Below are 17,881 nucleotides of genomic sequence, written 5' to 3'. Positions count from 1 at the left end.
TGCGTTTTCTCCGTTTTTCTCGTCCACACGTAAATGCAAAAACTGAGTTTTAGAAAATATCCACCCTGGCCAGAGTTTTTAGAAATCTCCGTTTTCAGTGACCGAAAACACTGTTTACGTGTGGACGAAAGGTGCAAACGCATAGAAAAATCTGCGTTTTCAAAAATATCCGGGTACGTGTGGACGTAGCCTGGTTCTGATGGAGGATTGTTCCTGTTAAAAGGGAGTTTTTCCTTCCCACTCTCACCAAAGTGCTTGCTCATAGGGGGTCATATGATTGTTGGGTTATTCTCTGTATTTATTATTGTAGGATCTACCTTACAACATAAAGCACCTTGAGGCAACTGTTGTTGTGATTTGGCGCTGTATAAATAAATTGATTTGAATTTAATCAATCACATCCAGACACAGCTGAATCGTCTCATCACTTAACACAGGGAATTATTAAGAAAAAAACACACACAAAACAAGTAAATGTAGTGGCAAAACCTAGTTAAATAAGGGAATCTAGTTTTAGTTTGCTCTTTTTAATATGAGCCTACATCACAGAAACACTGCAGTTATTTCATACAGACACAGACTGGATAAAAGACCAGAGGGTCGCCTTCAGCCAGGAAGACCCAGAAGTCATTCAGGCAGGTTTTGGATGATTAAGATTCATGAAGTATAAAACAGGAGGAGTAAATTAGTACAGCCATTCTTCCTTGGCTTAAAACGAGTACTTCAGTTGTGAGTATAAAAGATGTTTCACTCAGGATGACCTCATCCATTCCACTACACAAAAACAGAACAGTATGAAAGGATCACTATCTATTTTAGATCACTTTTGTTGGGCTTTTCATGGGACTTTTTTTTAACAATAAGAAAACCACAGATCAATAGTCCTCTAAATGTCCTTTGGTTTAAACAGCACAGTACACAATGGTGAGCATGCTTGAAAAACACATTTTTATTCCAAGTCCATCACATACTGGTATTTTGTTGTATTCCGTGGTGTTGCAGTTAATCTCGAGTCATGTGGAGGGGAGTGCTCTAGGTATAAAACCAAGTGGCTAACTCTGGAATTGAAATAAATGAAGTAATTCCTGTAATGGCTGGCTCCAATTGCAAATCCATCCCTGCTGTTTCATTGTTAAAATGCTCAGCCCACTGGCAGGGGACTGAAAAACAAAAACAGAGAAGTTTTAACATATGCACATATGCTGAACTCCTTATTTGAAATTTTTGCCATGTTCATCGCTTGCCAAAATTTCCCTGTTTCTATACTAAATTTACATTAACTGAAGAAATCCACAACAATCCCAGGTTTTTCTTCATCATTGTAGCCAGACTGCCGTGTATTCCTCATACTTTAACTAGTAGTGTACCTTTTCTCATAAATAATTATTCCGGAAAAAATATTTTACTACAGAGATTAGAGTATGCTACACGTATTAAAGGAGACATATCTATCTAACAGACTCCAGTTTGTTCATGTGGCGTCTTCTTCATGCAAGGTTAATTATGGAGTTAATTTAGATGCTTCGCTCAGGCTCTCTCTTTCAGGGATTAGAAAGAGAGAGGATATGTCTTCCATCGTCTTCTTCTCTTTTCTGTTTGTCTTCATTGGCTACCTGTTAAAACTAGAATCAAATTCAAAATCCTTCACAAGATCATCAATAATCAGGACCCATCTTACCTTCAGAGGACTTCAATATTAGACTTCTGTGTTGCGTGTGATTACTAGAATTTTCAAAAGTAGAATGCTTGGTAGCACCTTCAGCTTTCAGGTGATCAGGTCATCTGAGTCTTAGGTTTTCTTTGTATTATTTTGGGGTCTTCAGCTTACAATATAAAGCACCTTTGGATATTTCACAGCCTATAGATAACACTGACTTGAGTATCCACCATTGGAACAGAAAATAGGCCATTAAGGGGTACAGCAAGTTCATCGACTATCAATGATATCCTGTAGGGTTTCATGAGTGTAAATGCATGTTGTACTCACAAATAGTTATTACAAAACCACTTGTATGGGCTTTTAATATTGTTTTGCCAAACACAGAAAAATGTTTATCACAATTAGCGTCCACTGTCTCCTAACATTGGAAATACATAAATAGGATTGAAAAATAACTTGAATTAATTGAAGATCTTTCTATAGCAGACGGCTTTACTTTCATTAAACCTCTTTTGATAACAACATAGTCTAGTAATTGGAAGAACCTGGCCTCTTCTGTACGAACACATTCTTGCTCCGGGTTTTAACCTCAAATAAACCTTCGTTAACATTCCAGACATTGACCAGGAGTGATAACTGCTCGGATTGAAATTCCCCTCAGCCTGCATTATCCCCCTTGTTCATGCTGTATTTACAGAGGCAGCAGGCTATCAGACAGTAAACCGCTGTGAGCGAAACCAGGTTAAGTTTGTCCAACAGCCTGCACAGAATTAAATCTAGATAGAGAGCCTCCAGGTAAGGAAAAACCTGACTTTTGTTGCTTTTTCAAATGTTTGAAAAGGTTCTGGAAATGCTCTTTCCTTGTTATTATTGCTACATATTCAGTAAGTAGAAAAATGCTGCAGAATGTAACCTTTTAAAGAAACTTTCCTCTGGCCTTTCTCAACAACAACAACAACAAAAAGAAAATGAATTTCATGTCACATTATGCCTGAGACAAAACAACAATGACAAGCTTCCCCCCTGCATGTTTCTTCTCTTCGTTTCTTCTCTTTGTTGAAAACTCTATTAAAAATGAAAAGCTTCCTTATTGGTGAGTCAGTGTAGTTTGACAAAATTATTACTGATTGAAGCGTGTTGGGAAATTCAAAGCCAGATAATTCCAAAGAGAGGGAGAGAGAGATCAATGATGATGGACAAATCCAAAAGAAAAGCTTTTTACAGCAAAGGGGTTAAGTAAAAGATGACAAACTGTGGAAGACCTGACCCTGCGGGGCAACCTGACATCTTGCTTATCACTAGAAAACCTTAGGGGACAACACAGGGCTGGGAGAAACTAACACACAGCATAATCACTTCTCTTACGGATCAAATTAAGCCTATTACTATCTTAAATCTTAAACATCTTGCTAGAAATGTAGGCCCATGAAGACACGAGGAAAACTGCCTGACTGCTGTTGATTACCTCTTGCTGGAAACCAAACACTTGTAGTGTGAGTTACACTGCTCCTGTTCCTGCCACTGTTTGGATGATAATTTGGTTTAAGGTTGAATTTCATGATGAATTCGTTTATCAAATAATTTACCACAGAAACAGGTGTGTATGATATAAGCAAAATAATTATAGTATATTGTCATAAAGTTCATTAAAGTAAAAAATGCCCTTTACAATAGTAATCTAAGTAATTACAAAATGACAAGTTGGGAGTGACAGACCCAGCTCACTTATGCCTCAACACTGGGCGCCAAAGGACACGTTGTTTTTAAACCAGCTGCATCAGTGACTCTGTCAAAAATGCATCAATAGATGTTAATGAAAAACACATGGAAGTACTATTTTGTAACAGCAGCTCCTAGGAGATAATTTAATCACATTTTATTTTTAAAGCACCCAATCACAACAAAAGTCACCTCAAGGTGCTTTATATTGTAAGTTAAAGACCCTAGAAGAATGTATAGACACATTTCAAAGAAATAGAGAGTGTTTTTAAATCAATTACAGTAATTGATACAGGCTGTACAGGGACCTCCTCAACCCTCTATGTGGATAAGTGAAAAATCGGAGCAGCAAGACAGCACAGGGCAGCATCAATATGACAATGGATATGCCAATGATGGGGTCAGATGCTGGAGGGGAGGTGGGTTGCAAAGCAGCTAAAGAAGTTTAAAATGCGAACTCTGTGTATTTTCTGTAGGTGTGGGGGCAAAATGTATTTCTAAGTGGGCAGCATCCACCCCTGCCAACTTTAGACCATCTTAAAGTCATGATAAAAATGGCATGGGAATTAAAACAAAGATTTCACTAACTAAAACATAAATATAAAGATGCATAAATAAGCAAGATTCATCTCAACATGTCGCTTGCTGCTGAACTTAGACTTTTATTTTGGAAGGTATATATATTCAAACAGTATTTACCAATATCAACAAACACTGTAATATAATAGTGATTATTAATGATAATAATTACACTCCAAGCTAATAAATACGAAGTTCATTTCAGTAAAAATGCGAGGAAGGAAGCGTACAATATACAGCAGCTGAAGACAGTGTCACTCTGAAGCTTCTCCTTCATCTGATTTAGTGTTCGTGGCTGAAGGTTCGCAGGACAGAGCATTACCCGTTACATTTAATACAGGAAACGCCCAGCTTGTGCCTCTGATGCGATCACTAAATTTGCATTTGGGACTTAACTTTCAGATTACAGCAAACAGCTGCTGCATTAAAAAAAAAGAAGAAGAAAAAGGAAACACTAGTGAGAACAGTGATGATGTCATAAGAGGCGCAGACTGGAGGTATGCTGAGAAAGGCCTCCATCCTCAGACTGACACACATGTAAACAGAGCCAGAGATGATGGAGTAGAGATATTGTTGCAGGGCTTCTCCCTCCTACTGGGAATCAGCTGCTCAGGTCAAGGATCAGACTGGGCAGGAGCAGTGCAGTGACACTGTGATGACAACAGCTACCTGCAGAATACAAACAGAGCAGATAACGGTCATCAATCACCCAGCAGTCACCACCAGCTCGAGTAATCCCTCTTGTTCAGCGACAGTGCTGTCAGCCTTTTTCAAAACACAGGATACAAACTCTTACAGTACCCCTGCCTCAGGCTTTCATTCCATTTCATTTGTGAATTATTAATTGGCAAGAAACCAATGAGTCCTTTTTATTTTGAAAGTGTCACAGGTTGTGGAAAGTAATTTATGATTGTGGTCAATGGCAGAGTTTTAATTAAGTCCAGGCCAGAGTTCATAGTGCTGGAGATGGAAGTGGTTCGTTAATCACCAACTAGCAGACTAACCGTGTACACCAAAGGCCAGAGTATGTCCCTTTTATCTGAATGAAAGTTAATAGTTGTCCAGAAGGACACATGTAAGTGAATTAATGCTTGAAGGCACAGAGGAATCTGAAGATCGTTTTGGCATTTGGTCATCGCACCCTGGTTGAATCCGATCACAATAAGCGTTCAGAAACAATCTGTGAATTCATGTTATTAACCAACACGTTCTCACTCCCAAAGCGTCACATTTTACGCTAGGTGACAAATCGTCAACATATTACGTTTTCGGCTACCCACCACGTTCCTAAATGACGACCTCGGAAAAATGAGGAAATATGAGAACCGTATGGACTCAATCTACACATGTTCGCTCTTTTTCTTCAAATCGCTTAGAAACACGCTATTTAACATCATTAAAGTCATGGTTAAGGTCAGGAAAAAGGTTATGGTTAGGGCTGGAATACAGGGCTGGAACGTCTATTACCGCGGGAGCGTCATTGCACTGGATTTCGGCCATAACCCGCCGCGTACCATAAGAACGCCGAAGGTCTCCTTTCGCGTTCCTCAGGAACGCCGCGGGACGTGACAAAACGTCGCCATGTTACGCCTCGGGAGTGAGAACGGGCTGTATTAATAAACATCTGAGCTCTCATTGACTCATGTGTGCTTGGAAATTACAGGCTCTCTTTGAAACTTTAAGCAGGAAGACTTGTGTTACTTGTTGATGGAAATTCTGGCCAGATTTCAACCAGGAGGGCTGTGGCCCCAGCTCCACCAACATACACAAACACATACACACCGGCATTCTTTATCCATAATTTATGGCACAGACCAACAATCTCCTTTAGAGTCCTTCAGAAGCTATAAAGTGTCTGTCAGTCTATCGTCATCCTCGTTGCAGAAAGTCTGAGTGATTGAAACCCACCCACTGATATCTACTGGGCACGTCCCCGTTTGGACAGACAGAGATCAATAGCTAAAAACATTATTTTGTGTGGTTCTTTATTATTTCTGTAAGCAATTCATCTGGTCATGCTGGTGGAATACATTTAAGCTAATTTATAAGCGATGCACTCTGTTGGCGCTGTATGTGAACAACGAGGTAGGCAAGTAGTAGGTAGGTAATAGTCATGAGCAAAGATATTACGTCTGAGAGCTTTTCATATCAACACAAAAGAAATAACATTTTTGTCAACTTTATTTTAGCCAGATTTACATTTAAGCACAAATCTCTTTACACAAACAGAGTCAAAACTTTACATTTATTTCACGGAAAGCTACATTTACGCTACATTTACATGAGGACAAAAACTGTGATGAAATCTGCTGATACTTTTGTCAGTGAATAAAAACAAAAAGAAAATATCCTGGAGAGACAAGAGCCAATAAGAACTAATTACATTGTGTGGAAAGGCCAGGCGAGTTTTGAAGCAGTCCAATCAGAAGTAATCTACATGCAGTGCACAACTGAGGTGCTTTTTGGAAATGGTACCACTATCTCCCATCCTCCCGGTTTCTCATGAAAATGAGACAAAATGTCAGCATATAGGAAGACAAGAGTGAACATATGGACACATTTTCCATTTGATGTCAAGGAAAATGAGACACTTTGTAACCCATGTAGAGCAACTCTCACTGGTAAAAACGCATCACATTTTTTACACTTTATATTTTCGTCAGTTGGATAAACTGCTGCTTAAAATCTTATGATAGTCGACTAAAGCTAAAAGAATTTAGAAGTCTAAATTTTAAGTAAAATGACAAAATAAAAATTTGCTGCAAAATTAACAGCAGTCACTCTTTAACTGTATTTTTAGGTTTGATGGTTAGAGAGCCCAGTTTTGACAACATCCCATATTTTCTCTTTATGATCTTATTAATGATTCTGTGTTTACTCCTTTGTTGTTGTTGCTTTTGTATTGCTGTTTCTGTTAGTTGTTAGACTTATATTTTGGTATTCTTGTTTTGGTTATTCTGAATCTCTCCAAGCTCCCTCTTGCTGCCGACTTTCCTTTGTCACATGATTCCCCACATCGCTACTTCCTGTTTTATTTTGGTACTTCTATGTCTTGTCTTGTTATCCTAACTTTTTTCTTTAGGAGTGTTTAGTTCCCCAGCCTTCAATGTGTCTGCGTGTATTTAAACTCTCAGTTTGCCTTGGTTCTCTGTTGTGCTGTTCTGCTTGTTTACCATTGCCTTCTGTTGTCCAGCCTAAACCTAGGTTTCCTGGACTACAAGGGTTATTCACACCACACGCCTGATTATCCTTTGTCAACATCCCTATAGCTTTAGCCCCAGAGTTCAGCCCATGGCAGTCACAACACATAAACAACTGCTCCTCATATGAAAGTAAAACCTTTATCACAGATATTTATAAATTATAGGGTTCATATGGATTTCATGCTGCATATGCACACATTTTATTTCTTCTTATTCAGCCACTAATTCTAGCTTCTTTAAATGTATGTGTTATTTGTTCACTGGCAAAAAGAATAACAATTCGGGATACTGTTCCAAAATAAAAGGCAGAGATACTCCTCCTATGGGATAGAGCCTCTGAAAGAACACATCTTTTAGGCTTATTTTGATCTTTTCAGCTTGTTACATGAAACGGAGGCTTCATAAAAGGCTATTGTTTACTCTGAACACTACACTAATAGATTCAAAATGTTGATATGCTGAAATTCTTACAGTTTACCCTTTACAGTTTTACACACTTTAGATAATCTTTTTACAATCGTCAATCTGTACGTTTCTAGTAATGATTATCCTTTTTTTCCCCTTTAATATTGTCTTACACCCTTTAATAGAACGCTCCAATAAATCAGTAAATGTAAGGCATTTGCCAATATCCCAAAATAATAAAGCAGTATATGCATGATTTCACTGTTGGAATTGAATGATGCCTTTATTCTCCAGTGCAATAATTACTTTCTCCAACAAATCTAACAAGTAACACTATTATTCAAAAGCCATTGTCCTATTATTGTTAGCGATCCAACACCTATACTCCCAATTATTAAAACACATGGTGATTTAATACCTCCGTCTTAATGGACTCTGAATTTGACAGATTTATGATGAAAAAGTGGGCAAACTTTATGTGAACAAATGGTTTTACTAATACATCTCCCTTTTAGTGGTAGTTAGTGGAAAAATCACACATTTTTCACACTTTTACAAGAAGAAATGGTAAAAAAATCAGTACTGAGAGAAAAAAACACAAAAAATCCAAACAAATATGGAGAAGAATAACAAAATGCAAAACTACAACATAATAAATCAAAAAAATTCCAAAATAGATATAGAAAAACAATGGCAGCAGTCAGATGTACCAAAAGCCTCCTAGTAGATATGCCTATGGTATCAAGTTGAAAATCCTATTTTGTCTTATTCTCAAATTATCACATTAACAAGATTTTCGGAAACATTTGACCTCTGACTTTGACCTTGAGGTTGAACTCAGTGACATTCAAACTTGTCTGACATTTTTTAGTAGATACACCTACAGTATAGATTCCAAACTCCTACGTTGCTTTGTTCTCTAGTTGTCACATACACAAACTTGGGTGTCCACGCTGCTCACCCCACCCACCTGGCAGGGTGACAACAATACCCCTTTTACAGGGGTATTTTACAGCTGATGGGTAAAAATCCCTCATAACAACCGACTGGGCAATTCACATAATCACCACAAGAAATACCTGTTTTAGCTATTACCATATTCTGCTGAAACGCACTACAGAAAAATTCAACAATTTCCCTGTAAATAAATGAAATAAGTTGAAGTTAAAGATACAGATCTCTTAAATACACATAAACTAAAGAGTTATACCGCATTAAGCCAGATGCCTAATGGCAAGGCACCAGGAAACATTTCTTCAGAACGCAGCTGCAACAAAATGATCACTAACCAGTTAAAGACCCTGTTTTGCCATCTAGCTACGTGGCTCTGGCATCAATTAACAACAACATTAAAGTTACAGCATTTGCATCTAGGTTAGAAGCAGTATTTCTCTCAACAATTCATAATGAGCAAACTGGATTTCTCTGCCTAAATACTAGGCTACTCAATCTCATTATCCTGTCACAGTGCTGCAAAACAAAAGGACTAGTAATGTCACTAGATGCAGAAAAAGCCTTTGACAAAGGTAACTGGTTCTTCCTTTTCATGATTTTTCTCAGATTTGGTTGGGAAGGTTATTCATTCATTGGACGAGGCCACAGTCACAACTAATGGGTTCATATTGCAATATTTTACCCATCAGAGAGGGACCATACAAGAATGCCCAGTTTCACACTTATAATCTGCAATTTTCATCAAACCACGAGCCACCAGAGTATGCCAAAATTTCAATATCTAAAGGTGTCAATCCTCTGTATTAGAACACAAAATTAATTTCTACACTGATGATATCCATCCATCCATCCATCCATCCATCCATCCATCCATCCATTCGCTTCCGCTTATCCTTTTCAGGGTCGCGGGGGGCGCTGGAGCCTATCCCAGCGACATAGGGCGAAAGGCAGGGTACATACAAATATATGTAAATATATGTATATACAAATACATATATATATATATATATATATATATATATATATATATATATATATATATATATATATATATATATATATACATATGTAAATATATATACAGACAGACACTTACCTTTATGTATATCATGCATACACATATTATACACATGTATATCTCTCATAGAGTTTGGACAGGTTTTAATCAGGTTGGCACAGTTGTTGTTGGGTTATTTCTGTGTTGCACTGTGGCATGTGACAATAATTAAAAGCTACACTTTAGTTATTAGCAGTGGCTTGACAATAAAAGTAGCTATTCATTCATTCATGTCCCTATATCTATTTTTAACCATTTAAATTTCACCTTCCTTGTCTCTTCATCACCATTGCACAGGAGGCCTGCTTACTATTTGTTGCTGGTACTACTGTTCACGGTGCAGCAGCCCCAACAGCTAACATCGACGCATTTTGCTGCATCCATTTGTAGTTTATTTTCATTGTTTTCTCTCATCTTTTCAGCTCGTCTTTAACTTCTTCCACACTAAGCTTTCTCTACAAGTCATGTAAGTAAACAGCAAAGGTAGGGGAGGGTCTGGTCATGTTAAGAGATTTGATTGTGTAGTACAGTGTCGGTCATGAAAATGAATGAATGGGCTGCTAGGGCTGGGCCATATCATACCGTTCACGGTAATACCGGTATAATGTTAGGCAATGATAAGAAAATAAAATATCGCGATAGAATATGGGTAAAACACGCATGCACAGTGCCTTTGTTTTCATACGCACATGGCAATGGTGCAACTTCAGTGATGTGGAAGTGATTTGGTGTTTGTCCGTCAGATACCCACCAAAGAACATTTTTTTGTATAACATGCAAGTGGGCCGTCGTTATTGACATATTTGTCAGACTAAGGTGCTTGTAAATCTGGGAGTAATATAGGTCCTAAACTCCGTCTCCTTCAGGTCCCAAAGTCAAATGAACACTGCAGCGTCACTGAGAGTTAAAAACTGTCTAAATTCTTTCATCTTTAATAAAATGATCAGCGTTGCTGCTTTACCAGGTGTAACAATTACGTTTAACATCCAGGCATCCATGAAAACAGGATTTATGAAGTTTAACGGAGTTAGAAGTTAGCAGGAAGTTAGCGGACGTTAGCTCGCTAGTTTTGCTAGTTACCTAAACATGATATAGCATGTTCTGACTGAGAGATTTCTGAAAAAATTAAAACTTACAGCTCTGCTATCACTGCCGACATAAATGAAGACAGAAAACTAAACAGCAGTGATGTTTGTAGGGTTACTGAAGTTGGGCTAGGTGGTTTATAATAATGTGCTATGTGATCGCTAGCGACACAGCTATGTTAGTATAACATAAACAGTGAAGCTGCAGGATGAACGCTAACTTTTTTCCACTCGATAAAAGTTAACGTGAAGATTCCTGATGGTTAGAGACAAATGCAATCGCATGGCAGGATGCTGTAAACGGACAAAACTACATTCAGGAGAACAACTGAGATAATCCATCCACAATACGAGGTTAGTCATTAATATACTGCAACAACATGGGAATAGAGCAGCTGTGATAGAATACAGCATTAATGAATCAATGATACAGAAGTGGAGGAAGCAAGAAGAATGAGTTGAATTGTCACGGCCTGGATGTTCAGCTGGTCGCTGATCAGCTGTTTCTCTCTCTCACTCTTTCTCACCAGGGCGGAACTCATTATGGGTTCACGTCCTCGGAGGAGGAAACACCTGTGTCTCATCAGTGTGGATGGCATTTAAGCCAGGAAGCAACGGCTGTTCTTTGCTGGATCGTTGTGAGAATCGTGTCAGTGAAAGTCGAGCGTCTAGTAAGTGTTTTTCCATGTAGTTGTGTGTTTGGAATCTAACGAGCGTTTCTTTGTGTGCAGACCCTCTGGACTGTTTTCCCTGGTGTTCCCTGAGTGACGAGTGTTCGAGCGGATTCGTGTTTGGATTGTTTGGAGAGAGACCCCCGGAGCCCAGCCCCTCTCACCTTTTGTATATAGACTCATTGGACATTGTTCATTAATAAATTCTCTTGTTTGCATCAATCCCCGGAGTCCAGGGCGTGAGTCCACCTTGTACACAGTGACATGAATAAAGTTTGATTTATCTGACTGCTTTGTTTTGCTTAATCTGCTTTATAATCCCGTGCACCTTATGGTCTGAAAAATACGTATTTGACTTTTTTATTTGGCACACTGCAGTTTAATGTTGCAAAGCACCGCTTTTTAACTTCAGTGGATATTATACATGGTTATGCTCAGGATATGTCAGCCCATTTCTGTTGGAAATGCCTTTTGGTTAAACTTTCAGCAAGGAATTTGCATTTGCACTGTTAAATTTTTATATAGCTTTAATGCACATAAAAAACAGCTGCTTGTTTAAGTGAAAAGAAATGGATGGGGTTTTTTTGTGCTAGTAAAGTTGTGGAGTTGTATTTTGTCTCGCATCAATTATATCGTCAGTTATATCGTTATCGCAAATTTTCAAATATATATCGTGATAAATATTTTTGGTCATATCGCCCTGCTCTATGGGCTGCTGTCAGTGCCAAGCACTCATGCTGCAGTGTTCTAGATCAGCTAATGGCTTAGTTGATGGCTAAGGGAGTTTTCAGAGATGAAATGAATTGTTGTATTGCTGATACCAATGCTATGTTTTAATCTCTGTAGTATTATATTGTAGTCAGCAGTCTCTGCACTGAGGTCTAGCACGAAGATGTAGCCACTGTCAGCGGCTAGACAATATAAGATCTTGCTCTTGACAAAGGCGGTCGCACTTTTCTCCTCTCCTCTCCTCCCTTATCTTCCCTGCTTAGCCTCATGTCCTTGTCTAGTCTCGTGTTTTTTGTATTACTTTTCCCTGGAACACTCTCTCACAGTCTGTTCTCTAAAACCTAAAAGAGGAATTATGGATTTGATCGACTGGTCCCTGAATGCAATTGACACCCCTTTCTCAACGAGAAGTCTGGGCTCGGGTGAGCCTGAGTGCTGAAGATATGGTTGGCTTGGCTTGGCCCTGACTTATCGAAGAATTAAGAAAGCGGAACCGGCTGTTCAAACCCCCACAAGGCTGCCCGATGGGATTGAAATGATGGGACGAGGCGTGAGTTTCTCAAAATGGGCTCATTGAGTCAGCACGGATAAAATCTTGGAGAAGCTTCTGGCTGCCGTGAACACTCAGAATAAGAACTCTGAGTGCAAACTGGATCACATCTTGGAGAAGCTCACTGCGGTCGTGAGTTCTCAGAATCGGCTCTTTGAGCAAAAAGAATGATAACATCATGGAGCGTAAGGTTGATAACATCATGGAGAAGCTCACGGCTCTCCAACGGGAGATTGAGAGACCAGTGTTGGACTGTTAGAACAGCTTTGAAATTCATATGAGTTGTTCGCACTAAAGTAAAAACCACCATCACTTCATGTGGATACCCCTTTGGCGCCAGCTGTGGTCTCAAGGCTGGAGCTGAACAACAACACCCTGATAACGACTGTGTTTAGACTGTTCTTCCCATTCCATGCAAGGCCACCTGGGTTGGCTGGAAAACTGTTTACTTAGCCTGGCAGGGCGAAGGACACTGTCTCAGCTGAACTCTGGACACACACACACACACACACAGACATATATACACATGCAGATATACACTCATCCCCCTCCCCCTACAAACGCCTTCGATGCTAATTCCCGTCTGATGCTGACGGTGGATCAAGGACCAGCGCATATGCTGCAGGCCCGGATGTGCTGTCTACATTGGCTGTCTCTCACCCTTTACCCACCCCTGTTGCTTGTCATGTGTTTCTTTGGTGTATTAAGAGTTTTTCATGTGCAGGGGTGTTTTTTTTTCTGTTCTCAAACTGATCTCCCTGTTGGAGCTCAGTCTGCGGGGAGTTATTTTTTTCTCCTTATCTTTCCTCATGTGGTGCATTTTCCATTGTTATACCTCTCTGACCTGTCTTCCCCATGTGATGTTTTTGTGTAATGTATGTATGGTCGGAGGGTAAGATGGCGCTGCCATTGCGTGCAATAGGTCGGCAGCCTTAACATGAAATTTCCCACTCGTGGGACTAATAAAGGTATATCTTATATCTTATCATATGTAACCTTGTAACCTTTACTAGTGGTGTGCTATTAACAATCTGACCTCCCACCTCACCCTGCAATCTGCAATGCTCCACTAGTTCAAAAAAATCAAAATGTATTTATAAGCACATTTAAAAACAACACGGGTTGAGCCAAAGTGCTGTACATAGTAGAGATAAAATAGTAAACATACATAGTAATTACTATAAAAGACTAGTCATAATTGAAAGCTAGAGAGTAAAAATGTGTTTTCATCTGGGTTTTAAAAATGTGGAGTGTTGTTGAAGACCTGTTCCAGAATTTGAGTGCAGTGATCGCAAAAGCTCTAGTTCTGGGGATAGTCAGAAGAAACTTATCTGCAGACCTAAGGGCTCTACTTTTTTGTTAAAAGGTTAGAGAGATGAGATGGAGCTAATCCATTCAGAGATTTAAAGAGAAACAACAAAATCTTGAAGTCGATTCTACGACATACTGGTAGCCAGTGTAAACATGCCAGGATTGGGGAGATATGATCAAATTTGCGATTGCCCGTCAGGAGTCGGGTCGCCACATTCTGAACTAACTGCAGACGCGAGAGTACGGCCTGGTTAATACCACAATAAAGACTATTGCAATAGTCAAGCTTGGAAGAGATAAATGCACGTATCACTCTCTCAAAATCTGCGGATGACAACATGGTCTTGATTTTTGCAATGTCCCTCAGCTGGAAAAAGCTGGTTTTAATAACTCAATAATAACTCTTTCTCAAATGAGAAAGAGCTATCGAGAAACACTCCTAAATCTTTTGCAAACGGAGTTCTGAACTTTTCCAGTGGGACAAGGTCAACATTTAGGGAAGAACAGGGGTCAGAGGGGCCGAATAGTGTGATCTCCGTTTTTTGATTATTTATATGAAAAAACGTTTACTCGAACCCTGATTTAATGTCATCAAGACAGTCAAGTAAAACTTTAAAGGCGTCTGCAGAGTTCTTTTTAAGGAGAAAATAGATTTGAGAATCATCAGTGTAACAGTGGAACGAGATTCCATGTTTTCGGTAATCAGTAAAAGATCATTAAGAACATCTAAAAGCACAGTTTCAGTGCTATGCAGTGTTGGGACTAATGCGCTATTAAGTAACTCGTTACAGTAACTACGTTATTATTGTGGTAACGAGCACGGTAACTAGTTATTATGCCAAAATCAGGAACGCGTTAGTCGTTACTGGGATTTAGGTAGGCTCGTTATTCGTTACTTCTTGTGGTGGCTATCACAGATTCAGTAACATTAGCAAGTGGAGGAGGCCAGCAGGTGGATGAGGGAAAGGGGACGCAGGGGGAGGAGAGACCCAAAGCGGCCGCCAGTCCGAGTGTCAGGTGAACTGAACTTCAGGTAAGAAGTTATGACCTGCAGTCTATCTGGGTCAGATATAAACCAAGTTTAGGTGGAGTTTATTTTTGTTGTGCTGAGTTTTTCATGCTGCGTACTAGCTAGCATGACGGAGTTTCTATACAGCTGGGTGGGTGCTATAATGTTACTGATGTTAAACTTTATTTTGTTCATAAGGTTAATTATTAGAGTTGCCAATCATCCTGTAAAAAACGGAATCGTCCTGTATTCAGAGAAAATATTACGCGTTTCGTAATATTTTCGTTTTGTATTGAGGTGAAAAGGAACACAGTTTGCATATTGCATATTCAATAGGCCAACAGGATAAGTGTAAGAATAAATAGAATGCAAAACAGCTGATTTCAGGGCTATATTCTTCCAGTGTCTGAAACTATGAATGTTTAGCATTTGGTTAAACTGCTAGCTAACCTTGCTTCTGTATGTAAACTCGAGGTTAAGCATTATCTGAGTTTTTGGAAGCTAAAGCTTGTTGTTTCATAATCCGATTGCTTTTTAATATACTCCAGCCACATTATACACAGTGTTGGGGAGTAACGGAATACATGTACCGCCGTTACGTATTTAAAATACAAAATATGAGTAACTGTATTCTGTTACAGTTACCGTTTAAAAAGGTGGTATTTAGAATACAGTTACTTTGTTGAAATAAATGGATTACACGGCGGTACTTCCCTGTTTCATATTGTGGCGGGTCAGGACTGTTTGGGTTTTGTTTGACAGCTACGTTCTGTTGCTCCAGGCGGCAGCGTTACGGTTGCCATGGTTACAGGGTGACGCTCTCTCTCTGCGTGTTTCCTGGGTGAGAGAGCGCCTGTTGTTGTTGTTGTGCTAAGCTAATAGGCAGAATGCTACAGGTATAGCTCTAAAGAATGTAGCATCATAGGCAGTGTAGTCCGTGCTGCAGGGAGAATGGACTGCCATACCCGTTATGTGTCTGTGAGCGAGGGAGGGACGAAAAGGAAAAGTACGAGCTGTCATCGAGCAGAAACGGGAGCTGGAAGCATGTAAATATAATAATAACCACTGCAGCCAAGAAGAGTGCCTGACGAGCCCAGCTGTAAGTAAGCTATTAAGACTCGACTGTACACCGTGTTCGTGTTTTCCTCCAAAAACATAAGTTCCGTTGGAGCAGCCTTTCAACGCCTCTCTCTGTCTCTGCTAGCAAAGTTGACCCAGACAACAAAGTAAAGCTAGTTTTCAGCTACGAGCCGACACAGAACCCACCGTATTAGCCAGAGGTCCCTTTACTACGGTTCGGAGCCGCGGACCTTCAGTAACAGTAATAAATCACAGCAATAGTACATTCATGTAGTTGTAAACAGCATGATAATATATTAAGTAATCCAAAGTATTCAGAATACGTTACTCTCATTGAGTAACGTAACAGAATACGTTACAGAATACATTTTGGGACATGTATTCTGTATTCTGTAATGGAATACATTTTAAAAGTAACCTTCCCAACACTGATTATACAGACTTATTCTGGAAGCCTTGTTTCTGACAACTCCAACAGGAAGCTTCAGGCTACAGGCCACGCAGTACAATTTTTTTTTCTATTGATAAAAGACACACCAAACAGCTATAAAGATGTATCATAGATTTAACCTTAAATTGCAGCCTGTTACTTCCAATCAGACACTCCCACAAAATCACTGAATGACCCGCCTGCAGCAGCGACTCATCTTTTATTACTTTCAATCACTGCTGCTGAGAGCTGCAAGTGAGAGTTTCCCCCCTGTATCACACACACACACACAGTTCATTTAGAGAGAATTAAATAGACAGCGAGAAAGAGAGGCGTGCCAGACACACACAGTTACTTTCATATCTTTTTGTATATTATATTTTTATGTAGCCGTTATTTTCATTTTTATTGAATTTTGTTTAGATACTCTGGCAAGACTTGCAAAGAAGATTAAATTAAATAGAACCAAGTAAGAAGGAAAATGAATTTGTGTTTCCCCAAGATTTTTGATGGACTCGAGGGCTTCCAAACCCTGACTGATAAATAAAAGATCAAACTTTATTAGGTGAGCAGAACCCAGTTCCCATTTAACATATTTAGGCCACCCTAAAAGCAAACAAAAATTAAAATATCAAGCAAAACAGGCATTGGTAAAGATCCCGGAGACATATGCTAATAATGCTTCAAAGGACAGCCAGATCAGTTCAAAAATCCTTTCAAATGTCATATATCTGCTTCGTATTCATTTCATCAACAGGGATCACCAATAGGAGCATTTGAGGAATTTTTAAAAATCAAAAGCTATCGTCGAAGTGAAAGAGGATCACGAAAATTGACGCAGTAAAGGTGAGCATGAGGAGGGGCACAATGAACAGGAAGGAGAGAATAGAGAGTGCTGTAGGGAGAGGAAGAGTGATGAGAGGACTATGAAGTTTGACAGGAGAATGAACATCACTACACTGCAGAGCCCGTCCACGAAAAGACCTGAGGCGTCCGTCAGATTGGTGATTTTGTGCCCATCTGCACAATGTTCCCATCCTGACCAGCTGGAAGGACGCCAGTTTAGGAGGAGAGGGATAGGGCAGATTTATGTCAAGGTATGTGTGTGCGTGTGTCTGTGAGCGCACATGGTTGGAGACTCTAGATACATATATATATATATATATATATATATATATATATATATATATATATATATAATATATAGATAGATAGATAGATAGATGTAAGGACAGTTCTTTGTAGAGATCAGAGGCCATGGGGTGACTGCGTCTGTTTGGCTCAAACAGTCAGAGAGTGTTGCCAGTCACGGCCACATCAAAGCTCTGACCTCCTGCCACCACAGAGAGCATCCTTCTCTGCTTCCGGAAGATGCACACACATACACACAAACACACTTAGGACTATATTCAGTCTTCAACCTGAATTACTGCCATCAG

At 39.4% G+C, this 17,881-nt stretch overlaps 1 protein-coding gene across 4 annotated transcripts in view; it reads right to left on the bottom strand.

Annotated features, from left to right (window-relative positions):
- Window positions 1-4,019: 4,019 nt before the first annotated feature.
- The window catches only part of tsnare1 (T-SNARE Domain Containing 1), a 249,750-nt gene continuing 235,888 nt past the window's right edge, over window positions 4,020-17,881 (bottom strand). For all 4 annotated transcript variants that reach the window (XM_085176751.1, XM_085176753.1, XM_085176755.1 and 1 more), the window contains one exon: window positions 4,020-4,627. Coding sequence is in view for 2 of the 4 variants with exons in the window: in XM_085176753.1 (XP_085032879.1) it covers window positions 4,580-4,627 (48 nt within the window). In the remaining 2 variants the exon portion in view is untranslated. The remainder of the gene's footprint in view (window positions 4,628-17,881) is intronic.

This window comes from Neolamprologus multifasciatus, chromosome 11 (genome assembly GCF_963576455.1).
Source record: "Neolamprologus multifasciatus chromosome 11, fNeoMul1.2, whole genome shotgun sequence".
In the NCBI taxonomy this organism is placed as follows: domain Eukaryota; kingdom Metazoa; phylum Chordata; class Actinopteri; order Cichliformes; family Cichlidae; genus Neolamprologus; species Neolamprologus multifasciatus.
This window is presented reverse-complemented; position numbering and strand designations above follow the sequence as displayed.